This window comes from Trachurus japonicus, chromosome 1 (assembly GCF_045865225.1).
Source record: "Trachurus japonicus isolate A0001 chromosome 1, Traja_1.0".
Taxonomy (NCBI): domain Eukaryota; kingdom Metazoa; phylum Chordata; class Actinopteri; order Carangiformes; family Carangidae; genus Trachurus; species Trachurus japonicus.
Window position 1 is genome coordinate 30,196,587 of NC_140907.1, and position 20,015 is coordinate 30,216,601.

Genomic DNA, 20,015 nt, shown 5'->3' on the forward strand with positions numbered 1-20,015 from the left:
TTCCTCTTTCAGATGAGACCGGAAGTAGAATTCAGCAGCGACAGAGCGCACACTGCCCCCAGGCGGAGAGAGTCGGTACTGCTACTGATTCAATCTTGGTACTGCATGGTTGGCTGGTTAAACCTTGACTACATTTAACCTCTTGAGCTGGCCTGGTTTAAACTTAATTTGCATACATTTACATAATGTAAATATAATAAGGTTATAAACGAAGAACTGTAAGGCCAAAATGCATTTATGAGATTTTACTTATCATAGTTTCTGAAAATGGACTGGTTGTGCATAGGACTATAACCCAAACCAAACTACATTAACTTATACATGTTTTTTCTTCTTTTTTTTCATAATTATTATTATTTTTCAGTCCTCCCCTGAATAAAAAAAAGTCATACTTCATAATACCAATACAATATTCTTCCATCAGAGCCTCTGCAGACCTGTTACAAACCCTGTGTGCAGAGGGAACCTGCAACTACACTCACAGTAAGGAAGTGGACACCTGAGGCTACTGAGGCTCTGAGGGACTGCTTTGAGTCTACAGACTGGAATGTTCTGCTACACTCGCAGACACCTAACAACACATCCACTGACATTGATGAGATGGCAGAGTGTGTCACTGACTATATAAACTTCTGCAGGGATGTGGTGTTGCCGGTCAGAACAGTTCGTTGCTTCACTAACAATAAACCGTGGATCACAAGTGACATCAAAAGCTTCCTAAATAAGAAGAAGGAGGCTTTTAAGATTGGTGACTCAGTCTTGATTAAGACAGCACAGCAGGAACTGAAAGTGAGACTAAGGCAAGCAAAGAGAGACTACAAGAAAAAGCTGGAGAGCAAACTACAAAATAATAACATCAGGGAGGTCTGGAGAGGAATGAGGACCATCACTGGATACAAGGAGAGAAATAGGCAGCCTGAGGGAGATGTTGACCTGGCAAATGAGTTTAACCAGTTTTACAACAGGTTTAACATAGCCTCTTCTCCCTCACCATCACCACTTGGCGGTCCTGCTCCATCTGGCGGTCCTGTTTCCGGCGGTCCTGCTCTACCTGGCGGTCCTGCTCCATCCGGCGGTCCTGCTTCCGGCGGTCCTGCTCCTCCTGGCGGTCCTGCTCCATCAGGCGGTCCTGCTTCCGGCGGTCCTGCTCCTCCTGGCGGTCCTGCTTCCAGCAGTCCTGCTCCTCCTGGCGGTCCTGCTTCCGGCGGTCCTGCTCCTCCTGGCGGTCCTGCTCTACCTGGTGGTTCTGCTCCTCCTGGCGGTCCTGCTCCTCCTGGCGGTCCTGCTCTACCTGGCGGTACTGCTCCTCCTGGCGGTCCTGCTCTACCTGGCGGTCCTGCTCTACCTGGCGGTCCTGCTCTACCTGGCGGTCCTGCTCCTCCTGGCGGTCCTGCTTCCGGCGGTCCTGCTCCTCCTGGCGGTCCTGCTCCATCCGGCGGTCCTGCTCCTCCTGGCGGTCCTGCTCCATCCGGTGGTCCTGCTCCAGTCGGCGGTCCTGCTCCTCCTGGCGGTCCTGCTCCATCCGGTGGTCCTGCTCCAGTCGGCGGTCCTGCTCCTCCTGGCGGTCCTGTTTCCAGCGGTCCTGCTTCCAGCGGTCCTGCTCCATCCGGTGGTCCTTCTCCAGCCGGCGGTCCTGCTCCTCCTGGAGGTCCTGCTCCATCCGGTGGTCCTGCTCCAGTCGGGGGTCCTGCTCCTCCTGGCGGTCCTGTTTCCGGCGGTCCTGCTTCCAGCGGTCCTGCTCCATCCGGTGGTCCTGCTCCAGTCGGCGGTCCTGCTCCTCCTGGCGGTCCTGTTTCCGGCGGTCCTGCTCCATCCGGTGGTCCTTCTCCAGCCGGCGGTCCTGCTCTACCTGGCGGTCCTGCTTCCGGTGGTCCTGCTCCTCCTGGCGGTCCTGCTCCATCCGGTGGTCCTGCTCCAGCCAGCGGTCCTGCTCCACCTGGCAGTCCTGCTTCCGGCGGTCCTGCTTCCGGCGGTCCTGCTCCTCCTGTCGGTCCTGCTCCATCCGGCGGTCCTGCTTCCGGTGGTCCTGCTCCTCCTGGCGGTCCTGCTCCACCTGGCGGTCCTGCTCCATATGGCGGTGACACTCTACTCTCCCTGGAGGAAGTGTCGGCAGAACTGAGGAGACTGCGTCCTGGCAAGTCGGCTGGCCCTGATGGTGTTTCAGCTAGACTCCTTAAGGACTGTGCTGCCCAGCTGGCTGTGCCTCTCCGTACCATCTTCAACCTGAGCCTGCAGTCATGTAGGATCCCTCTTCTCTGGAAGACCTCGTGCCTGGTGCCGGTTCCCAAAGTGGCGAGGCCAGCAGGAATCAGTGACTACAGACCAGTAGCCCTGACTTCTCATATTATGAAGACTCTGGAGAGACTATTACTTCGCCACCTTCGACCTCAAGTACAGCATTCTGTGGACCCCTTGCAGTTTGCATACCGGGAGAACATTGGGGTGGACGATGCAATCATCTACATGTTGCATCGGATTTACTCTTACCTGGATGAACCTGGGCGATATGTGAGACTGCTGTTTCTAGACTTTTCCAGTGCCTTTGACACAATTCAACCTAGTATTCTGAGAGGAAAGCTGGAGAAGATGGGTGTAGATCCAACCATCATCTTGTGGGTCTATAACTATCTTACAGAGCGGCCACAGTATGTGAGGCTGGGGAATTGCATGTCAGACACAGTGGTGAGCAGTGTAGGAGTACCACAAGGTACTGTGCTCTCACCTTACCTCTTCACACTTTTCACTGCAGATTTCACATCCACATCTGAATCTTGCCATGTTCAGAAGTACTCTGACGACACGGCCATAGTGGCATGTGTGAAGAAGGGACAGGAAGATGAATACAGGGACCTGGTGGGGGTGTTCACAGTCTGGTGCAACAAGAACAACTTGTTGCTTAATACATCAAAGACCAAAGAAATGATTATTGACTTTGGCAGGTCCAAGAGATCCTTACGGCCTGTGACTGTGGATGGGGTGGACATTGAGAGGGTTCAGTCATACAAGTACCTTGGAGTACACCTTGATGACAGGCTGGACTGGTCCGTACACACAAATGATGTGTACAAAAAGACACAAAGCAGGCTCTTCTTTTTAAGAAGACTCAGGTCTTTTGATGTATGTAATGTAATGCTGCGTATGTTTTATCAGTCTGTCATTGCAAGTGTTACATTCTTTGCTATTGTCTGCTGGGGTAACAACATCAAGGTCAGGGACAGGAACAGACTAGACAGGCTCATCAAAAAATGTAGCTGTGTGATGGGGGAGGGAGCGGAGCTGGTAGAGGCTGTGGTTAAGTGGAGGATGGGGTGTAAGTTAAAGACCATCCTGGGTGACCCCCAACACCCTCTACACAAAACCCTCTCAGGTCAGAGGAGCAGCCGAAGCAAAAGGCTCATCTCCCTGACCTGCAGAACAGAAAGATTTAAGAGATCATTTGTTCCTGCTGCAATCGTTTTATATAACACTTGTTAAAATGTATTTTTGTGTTCATCTTTTTTGTCATTGTTGTGTGAGCTACGGGACTAACGTGAATTTCCCTGCTAGGGATGAATAAAGTATTCTCTATTCTATTCTCTATTCTATGACAACTGTAATAGTTCATCTTAATAAGGCTTTATGGTGCAAATCTTTAACTCTGTAATGGCTTTTAATCAAAAGTCTATCTTACAAATATCTCAAATGAGAAAAGAAAAAGTTACATAGCTGTATGTTCCAGTTTGGGGTTATTTTTTATGTGCTTTTCCTGTATACTTTCAGCCAATGACCCTTTAACAGTTTCTGTATCCTGGGGGATACAGACATTTGGCAGGCTGTGGGTGGGAGGGGCATTAAGTATCTGAACTTAATATCATGAGAAAGTCTTAAGGGGGGATGGGTCAAGTACCCAGGTCATGTGACTTTATGGCAGCATTCAAAACTAAATTGATACTTTTATGTCAAACTCTAAAATGGCCAACTACGTGGACAGAGACACTAGGCATAAGTAAAGTGTTTTGGTTTTTCTTGTTAATTACATTATGGGGGGATTTGTTTTTGAAATTATTGCTCTTTAAGGATAATTTTATGTATTCTTGTAAAAAAAATAATGAATACCATTAACACAACTTTGATAAACAGGCATTGAATGTCTGTATCCTGGGGGATACGTTGTCCAGACAGGGGTATTTAAACTGGCATAATCACTCTCAGATATACTTATGTTTGGAAGCCTAAACTCTACAGATAATCAATAATATAAAGGTGTTAAAGGTTGAAAATGGAATATTACTAGAATACCACCATCTATTGATCAAGACAGGCAACAAATAATTAGAAAAGGGAGCGAACGACAGTAAAAGAGGGAGGATGTTCAGGTCATGATTAGAGTAGTATAGTGAATTTTTATGTAAAAGATCCAGTGATAGATACAGCATCTGTCTGCAACAAAACATGATGTGTTGTTGGGCGGTGTTTAGCTCAGTGTTGAGGCTATAGTCCTAATTGCAGGCGACCCTGGTTTGAATCCCGCACCAAGTGGTCTTATCCTCCACACATACACTTGCACACACACAGAGCCACAGAGAGTGGCTAATTAATTGCTTATAATATGTTTTAAAAGTTCATAAATGAAATATTTGATAAATTGGTAAATGGCAAATTTATACCCTAAACGGGCAATGTATCTTGGGAGATACAAACTCTAAAATGAAAAATAAAGGTCATATTTTGAAAAAAATCATAAAATTGTGTTATTCTACCCTAGAAACATTAGAAAATAACATTTTTTTATTTTTCCAAAATTTTTATATATGCTTGCCCATTTAAGGGTTATAAAGCTATCACAGAAAACCATTCAGTCACCACATTAAATATCATCTAGGATACATGTTTTTTAAAACTGGAGAGGACGATTTTTAAGAGAGGTACACCAGCGAGGACACGATGGCAAGAGAGCAATGGTTCTGTTTTTATAGGTTATAGGTTGTAGACAGGAGCTGAAGGAGAAACCTAAAGGAGAAAAGTCACGACTGAAGCTCATTAGGTGAATACGAGATGTGGGCGATGATTTAAGAACATTAGGTTGGAAACTGTTGGACCACAACTCAGGGTAACACCTGCATGTGATGAAGATGTCCACTCATCTACAGGCAGCCATAACAACAATCTGTCAGACTCAGGGTGAGGAAAACAGAACAATATGACCGAGTGACGAAAGGTGGCAGGAGACACCACTTTACGTTGAGTCATAGCAGAGGCAGCCGAGGGAAATGTCATATGAGGCAGAGCTGAAGAGGCCCAGAGGAAAACAATGCAAAAACACTGATGCTGCCAAGTCACATGAGTTATCTTTGCGACAAAAGTATTTCACTAACACAAAGATAATTAAAGCTGTATCTCCACCTTATGTCACGTGTTTTGAGATAAAATACCTAATAGATTCCTAAAAACAATGTTCATTTAAAAAAGAAAATTAAATTCTTTTTTTATATATATTTATATATTTTGGCGTAGAGTTAATTTATAGTCCCTTAAATACATTTCATTTAAGTTAAAGACAGACAGGAAAGTCAGAGAGAGGGGAAATAGCATGACGTAAAGGACCGGGGTCAGGCTCAGGGCCGCTGGAATTAGGATTAAGTCAATGTAGTAACACTGTTTTATTTTTAATCTGTAAAAAACAGTTTATTACTATTGGAGTATTAACTCCTCAATACTGTGTATGTGTGGTAGAGATAAGACATAGAGAGACTATTTGCTAATTTTGTTAAAAAAGTGAATCCTTTCCTGATAGCAATTAATTCAGATTATAGATACACACAGAAAGGATTACCATTGTTTAATATCCTTTCAAATACAACATTTCTGCCATGAACATTTAAAACAATTATATTAAGCTACATCTTTAAAAAAAATAATAAGATGGCCATTGAAACACTGTGACGCTAAATGACCTCTGACCCAGCATCTGTGGTGGCTGTAAACATCCAACGTCCTCAATAAACTCTCTAATCATCAGAGGGAAATCTCCCCTCGGACCAAAGCACCGAACCTGGGGGAGACAGAGCCTTTTCCTTCGCCGCCCCCCCAATGTCTTTAACTCACTCCCCTAATTCATCAAAGACTGTACAGACCTCCAAACCTTCAAATATCTCTTAAAAACCCACCAACTGGCTTTTAATGTGTAATTAAGTCTGTCTAATCATTTTATTTCTTTTTGGCATTGATCTAATTGTGCACATGAGAGCTTGTAAAAGCACATTACAAATGAAATTTATTATATTATTATTAATACCACTTCTGATTCATCAGGTTGTTAAACTTTTACCTTTACCTTTAATTCATTCAATATTTTTGTAACCCATGGCCTATATACAGTATTTTTATATTTTTGGCTGCAGCTTTGTTCACCACAACAATCGGTCAACTTTATGCCGAATGACTAACTAATACTGAATTCAGTTTGTTTGAAGATTATTATCAAACCAGTTTAACCTGATGTGTGTGTGCATGCCAAGGTTTGTGTTTGTGTATGCTTGAGAGTGTGCGCCCGCAGTTTTGTGAATAGTTTATCATGAGCTATGTTCAGTCTGTGTCATTGATGTGCACAGTCCACTTTTAGATTTTAACGTCATGATATACCAACTTTTAAACCTTTTGCAGTTCAGCAGTTTAAAGTCGGTTGTTATTTGCATATCTAGACATTATTACTGGGCTGGATGCAATGTAACAACCACAGAACAAGAGAAAGTTTTGTTCTAAAAATAAATCTTTATTCTCTAAGATGATCTCTCACATTTTAAGTCGAAATAACTGCATTATTAACAAAAAATAAAAGCTTATATTAAAAGAGAAATTAATACTAGGGAGGTGAAACCTGCTGAAGATGTATCAGGTGTAACTTTATTCTCTTTGTCTTTTATTCTGGCTTCCTTTCACATGGGCGTTCATGGACACAAAAGCTGAACACTCAGGTAATCTACACAATAAAGTAGCCCACTCAAATGTTGCTGTGTAGTGCAGGTACATGCCTGAAGCTCCAGCAGCAGGAGAAGGAGGAGGAGAAGGAGGAGAAGAGGAGCACACTACGTCCTGCCCCCTTGCTCTGCAGGGAGGAATCCGCCATCATTACATGAGCAGTCGTGACAAGACAACACGCCCCAGCAGTGCACCTGTGTCTCAGGTGTCAGGAGAGAGGAGATACTGTCTAACCACTGCGCCTAAAGGACTCTAGCCACGAGCGAGATTTGGTAAGAGATTCACTTTTAATGTGTCATGTGCCTTCTTATTCTGTCTCTGCAGCCTGAAGGATCGCTGTTAACTTGTTTGTACATGTTGTAACTGTGGCTGGATTTACTCAAATCCACTGTCTGACTGGTGTGGATTCATATTTAAGAGCAAACAGAGAACAAAAGAGCTGTGGCAGTGTGTTCATTATGTGTGTATGTATAGGCAGTATATATATATAGCCTACAGACAAGTTTAAGGATCAGTGAAGTTATCACTCAATGTACCATAATCTGACCTGCTTTGTAATTGCTCTTGTTTAATGAGTGTGCAGCTCCGGCATCAACGTGCCGACTTGGGGATTTCAACATATGGGAATAAGTTCTGCCTCATTAAAGTCGGTCGGTGTTTAAAACCCAGAAGGAGATCCTCTCTCCATATGATATGATATAGATATCGTGCTCTAAATAATCTTTAGAAGAATGAATGATAAAGGTACAGTATTAGAGATTGTTCATGTGACAAAATCACTGTCACTTTCACTGAAGTATCCAGATCCTTAATTTAATTCAGGTAATTAAAAAAAAGGTTAATTATAATGTTTTTATTCAGGGAAAAAGTGCAAAAGGAGGAGCAAAAAAGTATGAAAAATATGAAGGTAAAAAAATATGGAGATAAAATCATATAATCCTATATAGTGCGTTCTTCTGAGCACTTAAACAACAGCAGATAGACTGGTTGTATGTTTTGTAAAATTTGTAAAATCCTTTCATATGATCTGTCTGTTAAGTCATTAATCAAATGGAAATTCTCATTTTTATTTTGTCTAAACTCCTGCAGTCCCAGTTTATATAATAAATAGAATGAAAACACACAAAGAGGAAAGGAAATGTGTATTTACTTTGTACATGAGTGTAGATGTGATGTCATTTGACCAGCCTTGAATGGACAAACATTTTCAAGTGTCATTTCATGCTACGTCCATTGAGCAGCAACTTTGGTCACAGATAATTAGTCAAAAACGAAACTCTAAATAGTGTTTGTCTTCTTTCCCCCTGCCAGAGTTATGAAAGGGTGCTGAGAACGAATGAACCTGAACAAACACTTAAACTTTAACCACATATTTATTTTAATACAAGAGTTCAGAGAGTGTTGCGACATACAGTACATAATATAGATTCAACTGGGCGAAAGTGTGGAGAGGAAATTCATCAACAGGAGCATGTTTTTGTGTGTGGCTGTGAGTGAGACTAAAATATCTTTACAATGTTACAATATTTGTTGGACGAGAACCTTATTTCTTACCTTATAATAACATGCGACAAAAAACAGATTAACTTCTTAACATACGTCACAACTTTTCTCACAGGGCCTCTTAAAAGTGAGATGCTACAAAGTGCGTACACATTGGATATATAATTTAAGAGACTCTCACGGGCATTATGGGGACCCACCTACTGTTTATTGGTTAATATAGTGATTTCTCTTCTTCCTAATGGCTTTAAACTGATCACTTCTTTTAGCATTTTTGGCCTTAAAGACCGTAAAAAGGCCAAAACTGTGGAAAAATACCCATCTGATTGGTCATAAATTACAGCAACTGATAACGCTGTACGTGCAGAACAATACAGTCTGACATGATGGTATCAAGATGGATTAGAAAGGAATCTTCCTCAGGTTTTGGTTGGGTTTGGACTTGTAGATCTAGTTCAAGTTAGGGTTGGTTAGAAAGACTTGGAAGTCTAGCTATAAAAAAAACCAAACAAATGTATATGTATGAGGAAAAAAAGCAATGTAAGGAATAAAGGAAAACAACAGGTGCATTAGTCGTTATCATTTGACGTCATTTGTGTCTCACATGAGATTGTTTCTGAGATATTTATGTTTTTCACTTTTTACCCTCCCGCCTCAATAGGTCTTAATGACAGATCAATACAAAATCTGTGAACTAATTCTTATTGCGATGAGAGGTACATGTTCTCAAGTGACCTTTCATAAGATTATTTTTTTTTCCAACCACAGTCTACAGATATGTGTTTGTTGTCTTTGTGCCAATTGTTCGTGGGTTTAAGGTGTAGAGTTTCAGCATTCTTCCCTCTGAAACATCTATTGTCTCATCACTTTTGTACCGCTATGTTAAAGGTCACTCTGTGCCACTGACTGTGAGCCAGCTAACAGCCACTCCCTGATTTTATCCTCTGCCTACTGAAAAAACAGGCTCCGTCGAGCTTTTGATGTACGTACAAAGTGCACAGTGCTTGGCAATGACTATAATAATGCACTACAATGTGTGAAATGTTGCTCTAAATATTAAACATATTAAACTTTATCGTGGCCTAATGTTCTGCCTCTAATGTTTACATAACATAACATACTGTATTTCATATCACATACTGTATTCTGTTTCTGTCCTGTGAAGATGATTTTGGATAATGTCTTTGATTTATTTTTTACCTTCAGATTAAACAACCATGCACTGTGATTTAATTTCTTTAAAAGCTGATTCACTTACACCTATAGTCTACACAGTATAGCGCTTGTTGGTGGTTTCGTGACTGACTGTGTCACCTGCTTCCTCCCCCATGCAGTGATTTTCACCACAAAGCCCTCACGTCCCATGAGACTCGTCACATCATGACATCGCGCTACCTATTCCTACTCGTTTACCTTCTAGGGAGCTGCCTGGGTAAGATCAGATGTCACTCTGTCTTTTCTCTAATAGTGGTATCAATATACAGTCAGAAAGGACCAATCAAAGTCGCCAATGAATTGTTCCCACAGAGCATAGTCTGTGTAGCTACAGTAATATCTGACATAGAGCTCCATATAGTGTTATATAAGGGCAGATTTCTCTGTCTTCTTTGATTGTAACGCAGATCGAGGTTCTATATTGATACTAAACCCATTTTGATACTGAAATGGGTGACATTTTCTATCGTGTTTTATGAGTCGTTACCTAACTCTGCCCCTAACACGTTGAAAACAGCTACTCTACATAGATATTCTTGTTTGAACCATAGTTTCCTATGAACCTCAGTGACCAGCTGTTGTAAGACATAACTTTAAAAGGTGAAACAAGCCTGTATGTGTGTATGAGCCAATGTTTACATCTACATCCATCAGTATGAATATGTTTTGGATACACGCAGGGTAGGGAAGCCAGAAAGTAGTGAGACAGGAACTATAAGTTTAACTCTTATGACTGGATTCGAGGACAATAGCAAAACAACTTAATAACAGCTGTATTGTGTACAGTATGAAGATGGTGTTGACAAAAAAAAACCTCACCCAAATCAACAATGTGTGTGTGTCTGACTTCTCTGGATCCTACTGATTTCTGGTCACGTTTTTTACATTGAAAGAATTAACAATGATCATTTCACCATATAACATCTAATGACAGAAATGTCCTAATTAGTGTATGGTCAAATTAATACATCTAGTCTAAGAATGATGTTTTTCTTCTTTCTAACAGGGGCATCAAGTGCACAAAGGTAAGTCTGAAAGTTGAGATATAGCTAACGCCATAAGTGCATATGGTTTTACCAAGACTATGCCTTGTTGTAATATGAATGTATTTGTATGAATGATGACATCTTTTGTCTTCAAATGCTTGTGCTGTTGCCTCATTGGAAATATTCAGGAATGAAACCTGCATGACAAGCGGAACATGTGGTCAGGTGAGTGAAGCTTTCACACACTTAAATTTTCCAAAGTATTTTTTCACGATTGCAACATTGCGACATTGTTATTGTTGCTGATTTGTTTCCGTCATTCAATCTAGTAATTTTCACTGTCACTACTTCAATATTAATTGTTATTTCAAAGCAGAATATCTGACGTTTTAATGTATCGGTCATGGGGAAATGATAACAAGCATTAAACTGAGTCAGTGTCTTAACCAACCTGACTAGTTAGAAAGCTGATCATATCTCACATGGCACCACAATGATCGGTATGTCAGTCTTAATGCTTGATAAAATACAGTGACAACAATGATACCAAATATGAAGAAACCTAATCAATCTAATCAGAGTTTATCGAATCATCTAGTACTTCACAGTGTGACCTGAATCACTAAAGATTAGACCTGTCTGCAGTAAATACCATTGTAGGGACACATGTCACGTTGACAATTTGTAAGATTAGCGTGATGATCCTCCTTCCTTGTTGCAGTTTTTCTGCCTAATGCCGCTCCAGCTCGTCTGTTAAGTTAAGTTTTCAGTCCGACCGACCGTGTCTATTATTAGTGTTTGTTTTCAAATCCACATCTGGTATGTGGACTTACAAAGTCACTTAGAAACCAGACACTGGTTGAAATATTCTGTAGACGTCTTTCTCTCAAGACTGAAAGGACATTGAGTACGGCGTGTCAGTGAAGTGAAGTGAAGTGGCGTGTTACAGTCCTTACAGTAGCCTATCGTGTAGCTAGGGGTGTAAAAGTATGAAGAAATGTTTCGTACACTCAAGAAAATTGCACGTACAGAAACGTGAATGGGCTCTTACTCAATACTCAATTACCCATTCAGCTAATATCAAAGCTAATATCAAAATGAAGAAGTGTAGGCAAATTGCCCCATTGGTTGGGTTTAGGCAATGAAGAAAGGAGTTGGTTAAGTTTAGTAAAAAAGAGGCTAGACAGGCCAGATAGATAGAGTCCAAGAGAGAGTCCATCGACCAGCAACAGCTAAAAACGGGGAACATAGGACACATTTTCAAAAAGAGGGTCCTATATTCCCCGATAGGGAAACATAGGACCTGGGGATGTACGCTCCCGTAACTTGCAAGTTATAAACAACTGTAATTTAAGTCTTAAATTAGAAATTGGCTTAATTTCAAATTAGTCAGTTAGTTAGAAACTAACATTAGATAGCTAAACTTAGGGCCTAAATTGGAAACTAGTTAACAAGTTAGCTAAATGCTAGCTCAAGGCTTAACTTTGACACTGGCTAACATTAGCATTCAGACAGTCCATTTTATAATGTAGGAAAGTGAAGTGAATCAGCTGATAGCTTTGTAGCTACTACCACATTTAAACTGATTGTCAGCTCAGTGGTGTGACCTTTGGTGCAGTGTCTGTTTGTAAAAGCAAATCTAAACTAGAATTTATTGTTTGCTTTCCCTTGGGAAAATATTTACATATTTACTCAAACTCTCCATTTGTCATTCCTTCCAAGATGCCGGATTCAACCTCACATTTCCTCCAGTGTGTGGGGTTACCATCGACAGACACAGGGAGAGATCACGTGCGGAGACTGAAAAGCATGCTTGAGGCAACAATGGATGTCTACACCTTCATGGTACGGCTCAACGTTAAAAACTCATGCGCAGGAATTCGCTGGGTTGACATGTGAGGAGGAACATTCCCATTAACGCCACCCAGCAGTTTGTGTTGTAATACCCTACACTGTCTATTTTTTCCCTCATGAATGAAAACAATCAATTTCCATACTGTCACATAGCCTATAATTAGTGTAGTAGGCCTACAGTACCTACAGTATAACGGCTGGGAAGCAGAGGAGTGCTTCCAATACACTGAGCACATACCTACAGTACACATACCTGTTACAGTGAATGAAATATTTGTGTTCCCTGTAGGCCTACAGAGGAGGAAATGGAAAAAATAAACAGCTATAAGAGGAGAGAGTTACACATAGAGAGATGGCAACAGTCATCAAAGAAGGCCTTGAACTTACCGCTACATCCATTTTTTTTTTTGTTTGAATTTATATTGAAATTTGTTTATTTGGATAAAACCCCTTGATATGTATCATCTCGTTTTCGAGGGGGTCCAAACATATAGACAAACATAGATTCAACAGACAAACATGTTCTCAACAATATAGAAAAACAAACAGACAAATAAACAAACAAAACAAACAAACCAAAAGACAAAAACAATAGTACAAACAAGGACAAACCACAGTTATTGTAACTACATTGGGACAAAACAAAACAACCATAGTAGGGCCACAAAGGTCAACACTGGGACTAAAATGATAGTATATAATGATAAGTAACAGATCAACAAATCAGAAATGCGTCTTCAGTGAAAACAGTAACAGGTCACCATGAGATGAGAAGACAGAGCATGCTTGAAAATACCAAGAGAGGAACTGGATCTGAAGGTTGTTCCAATCTGCAGGTGCTTTAAACATAAAAGCTCTTCTACCAAATGATTTAATGACATTGGGAACAGAAAAAAAGGGCTGCGATGAATGTCTGATATGATAACTTGTTGTATATGGTATAAGATACTGCTGTAGATAGGATGGGTAATTAAAATAAATAAAATTTGAATAGGTTATCCAGCCATATATAAGGTTTTCACTTGGTTGTGCCTTTCTTTTTTTTCATTCCTCCATCTTCACCACCACAGAGGTCCAGCATGACAGGAGTGCCATTTCTCAGCCTGCAGGGGGAACTGGAGTTCAACCCCGACGCAGACGCCCTCCAGAACGAAGCCCTGGTCCAGATGTGGCTGGAGGTCAAGATAAGACCGCTGCTCAAATCCATCACCAGACACTTCCTGTCCTGCCTCAGCACCAAGAACTTCAGCTGCGCCACCTACCAGACCGTGTACGTAGCCTACTACGTCCTATTTCTATCTCTATCTGTCCGTGTTTTGTTTTTTTACAGCATCTTCTCACCATCCTTTCCTTTCTAACAGGGTGAGGGACCTCAGTCTGTTTTACTCTGAGATGAATCCAATGAGACAACAGTGGATCTACACGTTCTTCATGTACCCCTTCCTGTCTCGAGACGGACTATACGGTAATAGTTTTTATGCTAACAAGTCTGACATTGAATGAACTGTAGGTTGTTGACAGAAAGCTTAGTGATAGACTGTGAATTTGGTATGAATGAATATAATGGTTGCTGTAGCTACGCGCTTTGGGTATTGGGTAACATTAGAAAAGCGCTATATAAATGTAATCCATTATCATTATTATTATTATTATTAGACTAAAGACTAGAGATATTTGTGTTCTCTTAATCATGCACAATGCTTGTGACATGTTTTAATTGATTCTTCTTCTAAAGTGATAGATTGGTGATAGATTGGTTAGAAACTCTTTGTGTTTCCAGGCTGTGTGATCCCGGGGGAGAACAGCGAGGAGTGGCTGATGAAGAATTTCGGTGCCTTCAGAGCCATGGCCCGAATGAAGGACTTCTCAACGCTCAACATGGTCTTCAGCGGAGTGAGTTAACTTGAGTTCTCCTCATTTATATGTAAGATTTACAACCTCACAGAAACAGAACCGGAGGAGTTTGACTGTGAATTGCTCTCCAGAGATCCTTCAAAGAGCTGTTCATGTCATAATAACTATTGAGAATTGATCCTATAATTGCTTTTTACCCTCAATTTCCTCAGCTCTACCTCTCCATCATCATCCTTGCTCTTATTCTTGGTCTCTTGTTTGTTTCTCCACCACAGTTGGAGGTTCTTCACCTGCTGTCTCCAGCACAGACGGCCGAGCTGCTGATGATGCCGGAGGTGGCGGGTTTGGACAACGGCACCTTGTCCCTGGTCTTCCACAATCTGTTGACAGGGAACCCCAACCCCCCTCCAATCAGCCCTAATATGACCCACAACTGGTCGACGCCTGCAGCCCTGACTCTCTATCCCCGTCCGCCCCCTCAGAATGACTTCAGAGAGGTATTATTATTATGTAGCATGCATGGACTTACAGATACTAGCAAGTCTTTAATGCTATGAAGAGCTATAAAAGATGTTATTTCACTTCACTCGCAGGTCGTAAATGGGTTCATGACGGCTTTCAGACCAATCGGGAGCTTCGTTCATAACTTTGTGTCCTTCACAAGTGAGGTAAAAGCGCCCACGCACACTATACAGCTCTGGAAAAAATTAAGAGACCACTCCCAAAATTATGAGTTTCTCTGGTTTTACTATTTATAGGTATGTGTTTGAGTAAATTTAGATTCAATTTTTTTGTTTTGTTCTATCAACTACCGACAACATTTCTCCCAAAACTGAAATAAAAATATAATCGTTTAGAGCTTTTATTGGGTGAAAATGACTAAACTTGTCTAAATAACAAAACATATCAAGTCTTTTCAGACCTTAAATAATAATAATGCAAAGAAAACATGTTCATATTTATTCCTAAAAAACACAGCAAGAACATTTTAACTCCGGAAGAGTTTATAAATCAGTTTTTGGGGGATAATGTCAATGTTTAATCCCAGCAGTGGTTTTTATAATCTTCCTTTAAAACCAGATGTGGTTCAGGTGATGACCTCATCAGTGTCTCATTAAGTAGAATGAGTTGTGTTTGTGTTGGTATTTAAAAAAGAAAAGAAAAGAATGACTGTCATACATGTAGAGATGCTTTTAAGAAACATTTGTGAAAGTGGTTTCTTGTATGTACCGTGTTTATACCATATACACTGTACTGACAAGCAGATGTGTACAGTATAAAGTACAAAAACTTGTGCTGTGTTTCTGCAGAGAGACGTGTCCGAAATAAGAAGTGCTACTCTGACCCAGTTCCTGCTCAACTGGACTCTGTCTGAGCTGGCAGACATGTACCGGCCACAAAACACATCCGTCCCTCCAGGGATTAACACAACAAAAACAGAGTTTGACGTGACCAACGTGGAGGACTGGTACCTGCATGTCGTGATGCCGTTGTTACGCAGGTTCTTGCCCAACGATCAGAACCTAATGGACCAGAACATCAAGCTCGCCTTCCACGAACTGTTGTAAGTTTAGCTACAGTAAACTATTTGATTTGCTTTTTCTTTTGTTTTTTCTCCATACCACACATTCCTTCATTTGGTGTGTCTAGTGCATGAAGTGACCTTGTAAAAAAAAAAAAACTGTTAAATAAGAGAAACCCTGAAAGACAAAGTGGTTTGGGCAGATTCCACAAAACACAGATTCACTGAGCTGTGAGTGTCTGGTTCACTTTCTGGCTGGCTGCATCCGCCCTTATCTTCCGTTTTCTTCTTTCATGTTGAATAAAAGCATAACATACCCCAAAATGTAAAACACAGTGTGGTAAAAATAAATAAATAAATAAATAAAACCCCAAACAAACATAAAATACACAAAAGAACTAAAAACAAAACAGAAACTCAGACACATCCAGTGTATTCTAACACAAATTTACTTATAGCTACTGTGTATTTTTCTGGAGTTGGTGGAAAAGTGAATATTTGATTGACCGGTCGACCAGAAACGCAACACCAAATGTTTCTGTTGGGTGTGCCAATTGGTTATTACAGTAGCTTTGTTGTTTGCAGCAACAGCTAGTAGAAAATAACCAAATGGCCGGCTGTTGGGTTGTTGGCACATTGTTGTCCCTGAGTTTTTCTGCCCACTAGTGGTCAAACACCATTAAATCCTCTCAGTCTCGGGTCAGTCTACACCAGGAGGGGGCAAACCTTTTGGTTTAGGGGCTGCAATGAGTTTTAAAATTTGACGGCAAGTCCAGGCTGGACCGGTATCAGATGGATGGAGAGTGTTTATGTGAACTATGATAAATGTAAAAGCCAATTACCTAAAAGTAAAAGAAAAGTTACATTCAAATTACATTCAGTTTCAGTGGGAGCAGTGCATCAAAGTTTGTGGTCTATACTTTGGACATTTTTGTACCAATATTTGTCATGCTATGCCTGGTCTTTACTGTTTATATCTACATTGTAAGATGGTTTAATGTAATGAGTTTTAAATGCATGTCTCTGTCTCTGTACAGCTTCCTGGACAACAGGAGGGACAATGAAACTGAAATCCAGGATGTTTGTAGCATCACCCTTGATGGGAACCCTTGCGGGGTGAGGTTTCATTTTGTTTTTCATTTTATAATATGAATTACGACAGAGTATTAGGACCACATTGAGAAAAAAAAAAAACACAGACTTCGAGAATAAAGTCATAAATTTACGAGAATAAAGTCGTACATTTACGAGAATAAAGTCGTAAATTTACGAGAATAAAGTCGTAAATTTATGAGAATAAAGTTGTAAATTTATGAGAATAAAGTCGTACATTTCCTACGACAAAAAAGTCATAACTTACGAGGATAAAGTCGTAAATTTCCGAGAATAAAGTCGTAAATTTACGAGAATAAAGTCGTACATTTCCTACCAGAAACAAGACATAACTTACGAGGATAAAGTCGTAAATGTATGAGAATAAAGTCGTACATTTCCTACGAGAAAAAAGTCATAACATTACGAGAATAAAGTCGTCTCGAAGTTTGTGATTTTTTTTATTTGTACCTCTGTCGTAATGAATGAAGTTTGAGTGTTTAGATTTTTTTTCAACCTTTTCTACTAGTCTGTGTCTAAATTTTTGGTTTGTTTGTTTATATTTTCGGTGCCAGCTGACTAATGCAGTGCAGAATGTGGCCCGTGTTTTGCACTGTGCTGCTCGTAGCAACCTGACGTTAACCGAGGCGTCGGTCATGAGGCTGATTATGGAGCTGACAGAACGACTGAACTCACTGATCCAGGAGCTGTCCACAGCCGTCAGTACTGTATCTACATACATCTGCTCATTTTCACCAAACATTTGGACTAAAACAAACTAAAATCAGCGTTATTATCTCCTCCCTGTGTTGCTCCTTCGGTAGAACTTCACAGATGTGGCGTCCGACCTGCAGCAGATCTTCGGCCGGCCGGACTCTCCGGCTCTGGCCCAGCAACACCTCCAGGACCCGGACTTCATCAAGCTCTGGTTCCCCATCAAACTGATGCCCCTCCTGCCCAACGTGCCCCCGGCCCTCCTCTCCTGCCTCAGCACCAACAACTTCTCCTGCCCGGCCTACCAAACCATGTGAGCTCACAGGCTTTAGACGATTTCTTTTTCTTCACACACACATACAGTAAGGCAAGGCAAGGCAAGGCATCTTTATTTATATAGTGCATTTCATACCAAGGCAACTCAATGTGCTTTACATAAAGACAAAACATTTAAAAAGAACAGCAGAAAACAGCATAAAAACAAAAACACAGAGTTAAAAGCAGGAGCAAAGATGAATAAAATAGTAGAATAAAAGAAAATAGATAAAGTTTAAAGTTCTTAAAAAGAGCTCAGCACTAAACACATGAAAAGAGAAATGTTTTTAACCTGGATCAGTTCTGCTAGTTTGTTCCACTTGTGTGCAGCATAACAGCTAAATGCTGCTTCACCATGTCTGGCTTGAACTCTGTGCTCCACTATCAGAGCTCTACTGGGTTTATACTCTACTACTACTACAGTACACACGTTGTTTGGTGTAGTAATCTTCATTTTGTCTTTGTGTCGCTGTGTGCAGCGTGGCAGCTCTCAGCAGACACATGAGTTTCATGGATACTGATCCAATGTACAGTCGTAACATCTACGAGCTCTTCATCTTCCCCTTCCTGCTGAACCACAACACCACCGGTAAGAAAACTCACAGTCACACAGAGAAAAAGACAAGAAAATAGTAAAGTTGTGCCTTTTTTCATTTAAAAGTTTGATCCTGTAATATCATAAAAATCTTTACATGGTAGCTAGCTACGACTCACTTTAGGAGCCCTCTTCTCTTTCTGTGTTTCAGATAATTTTATAAGTAAAAGTTGTAGTAGCACAGTCTACACTGTAAAAGTCCTGCATGTTATATTATTCGATTGTTAGCACTGATGCATCTACATGTAAGCAACCAGCTTCAGCTCCCTTTTAATAAGCTGATTACAGAATATGATTTGTATTTACATTCTTTGTTTACACATAATACAATATACAATATGCAGTGAAAGAGACATTTACAGTAGAAATTGTTCAGTACGTTGAGTGTTGAATGCAAAACATTGCAGATTTAACTGATATTATTAGACAATTATACCTATTAGCAGCATGTTAATGTTTACATTTGTTAATTCAGAGCTGTAATTAATCTGTTGTGATGTACTGTATTTTAAAAATGTATTATACTGTATGTTACTTATAAAGTACAGTAGAAGCTGGTAACTTTAGCTGTCAAATATATGCAGTGGAGTAAAAGCTAGTAAAGAGCAAGTAGCACCTTGTGTACTTCAGTGCAGTTATTTATGACTTTTGCTTCTTTTATTTGTCATGATTACAAATCTAAAATGTTTAATCTAATTCACATGGTTAATTGCTGTGCATGTGTTTCAGACCCACAGTGTCTCTCCTCAGCCAACAACAGTGCAGAGTGGCTGCAGCAGAACTTCGGCTTCTTCTCCAGATTTGCCTCCGTCGTCGACTTCTACAGGCTGAACCCGGACTTCAATGGAGTGAGTCTGGAAAACCTCCTTCATCTGTTTACTACCTGAAGAAGAGATGCCTTTAAGTACAGTTGGAATAATGGGCTCTCTCTCTCTCCTCTCCTCTCCTCTCCTCTCCAGCTGGACGTTCTCAACATCTTAACCCCGAAACAACTGGCAGAGCTGCTGCTGCTGCCGCTTCCCACTCCTCCGGAGAAAGACGTGGTCATCGACGGGGTGTTCGACTTCCTGGAGAGGTCCCCTGAGATAATACCAGAGGTCCTACGCAGCCTGGTTCGACTCGCCAGCGAGGTAAAACCCTTGACGTGACAGACAGTCTTTCTGCAAACTTATATCTGCCCTGTAGGATAAATGATAATAAATATTTCATTTCTCAGGTCAACCCACCCTGCGAAGTCTTCAGACAGATGTGAGTAGATGGGTTTGTTGATTGATTCCAGCTCCATTTGTCTTGGGTTTTTATTTTTCTACAAGTTAACCCATCATGCTTCATACTTCACTGTAATTATTATCATCTTGTTTAGGTTTTTAGTTTGAATCCAGGACTGTGTAGCCCTGATGATGGTGAC

At 40.8% G+C, this 20,015-nt stretch overlaps 1 protein-coding gene across 1 annotated transcript in view; it reads left to right on the forward strand.

The window, feature by feature from the left end:
• Positions 1–9,799: 9,799 nt before the first annotated feature.
• The window catches only part of mslnb (mesothelin b), a 48,277-nt gene continuing 38,061 nt past the window's right edge, over positions 9,800–20,015 (forward strand). The window contains exons 1-17 of the mRNA XM_085784677.1: positions 9,800–9,892; positions 10,682–10,700; positions 10,850–10,886; positions 12,384–12,506; positions 13,586–13,785; positions 13,877–13,980; positions 14,296–14,408; positions 14,645–14,866; positions 14,963–15,037; positions 15,680–15,933; positions 16,929–17,007; positions 17,559–17,702; positions 17,808–18,010; positions 18,492–18,601; positions 19,337–19,455; positions 19,567–19,737; positions 19,824–19,855. Of these exons, the coding sequence (XP_085640803.1) occupies positions 9,841–9,892; positions 10,682–10,700; positions 10,850–10,886; positions 12,384–12,506; positions 13,586–13,785; positions 13,877–13,980; positions 14,296–14,408; positions 14,645–14,866; positions 14,963–15,037; positions 15,680–15,933; positions 16,929–17,007; positions 17,559–17,702; positions 17,808–18,010; positions 18,492–18,601; positions 19,337–19,455; positions 19,567–19,737; positions 19,824–19,855 (2,057 nt within the window). The 5' untranslated portion in view covers positions 9,800–9,840. The remainder of the gene's footprint in view (positions 9,893–10,681; positions 10,701–10,849; positions 10,887–12,383; positions 12,507–13,585; positions 13,786–13,876; positions 13,981–14,295; positions 14,409–14,644; positions 14,867–14,962; positions 15,038–15,679; positions 15,934–16,928; positions 17,008–17,558; positions 17,703–17,807; positions 18,011–18,491; positions 18,602–19,336; positions 19,456–19,566; positions 19,738–19,823; positions 19,856–20,015) is intronic.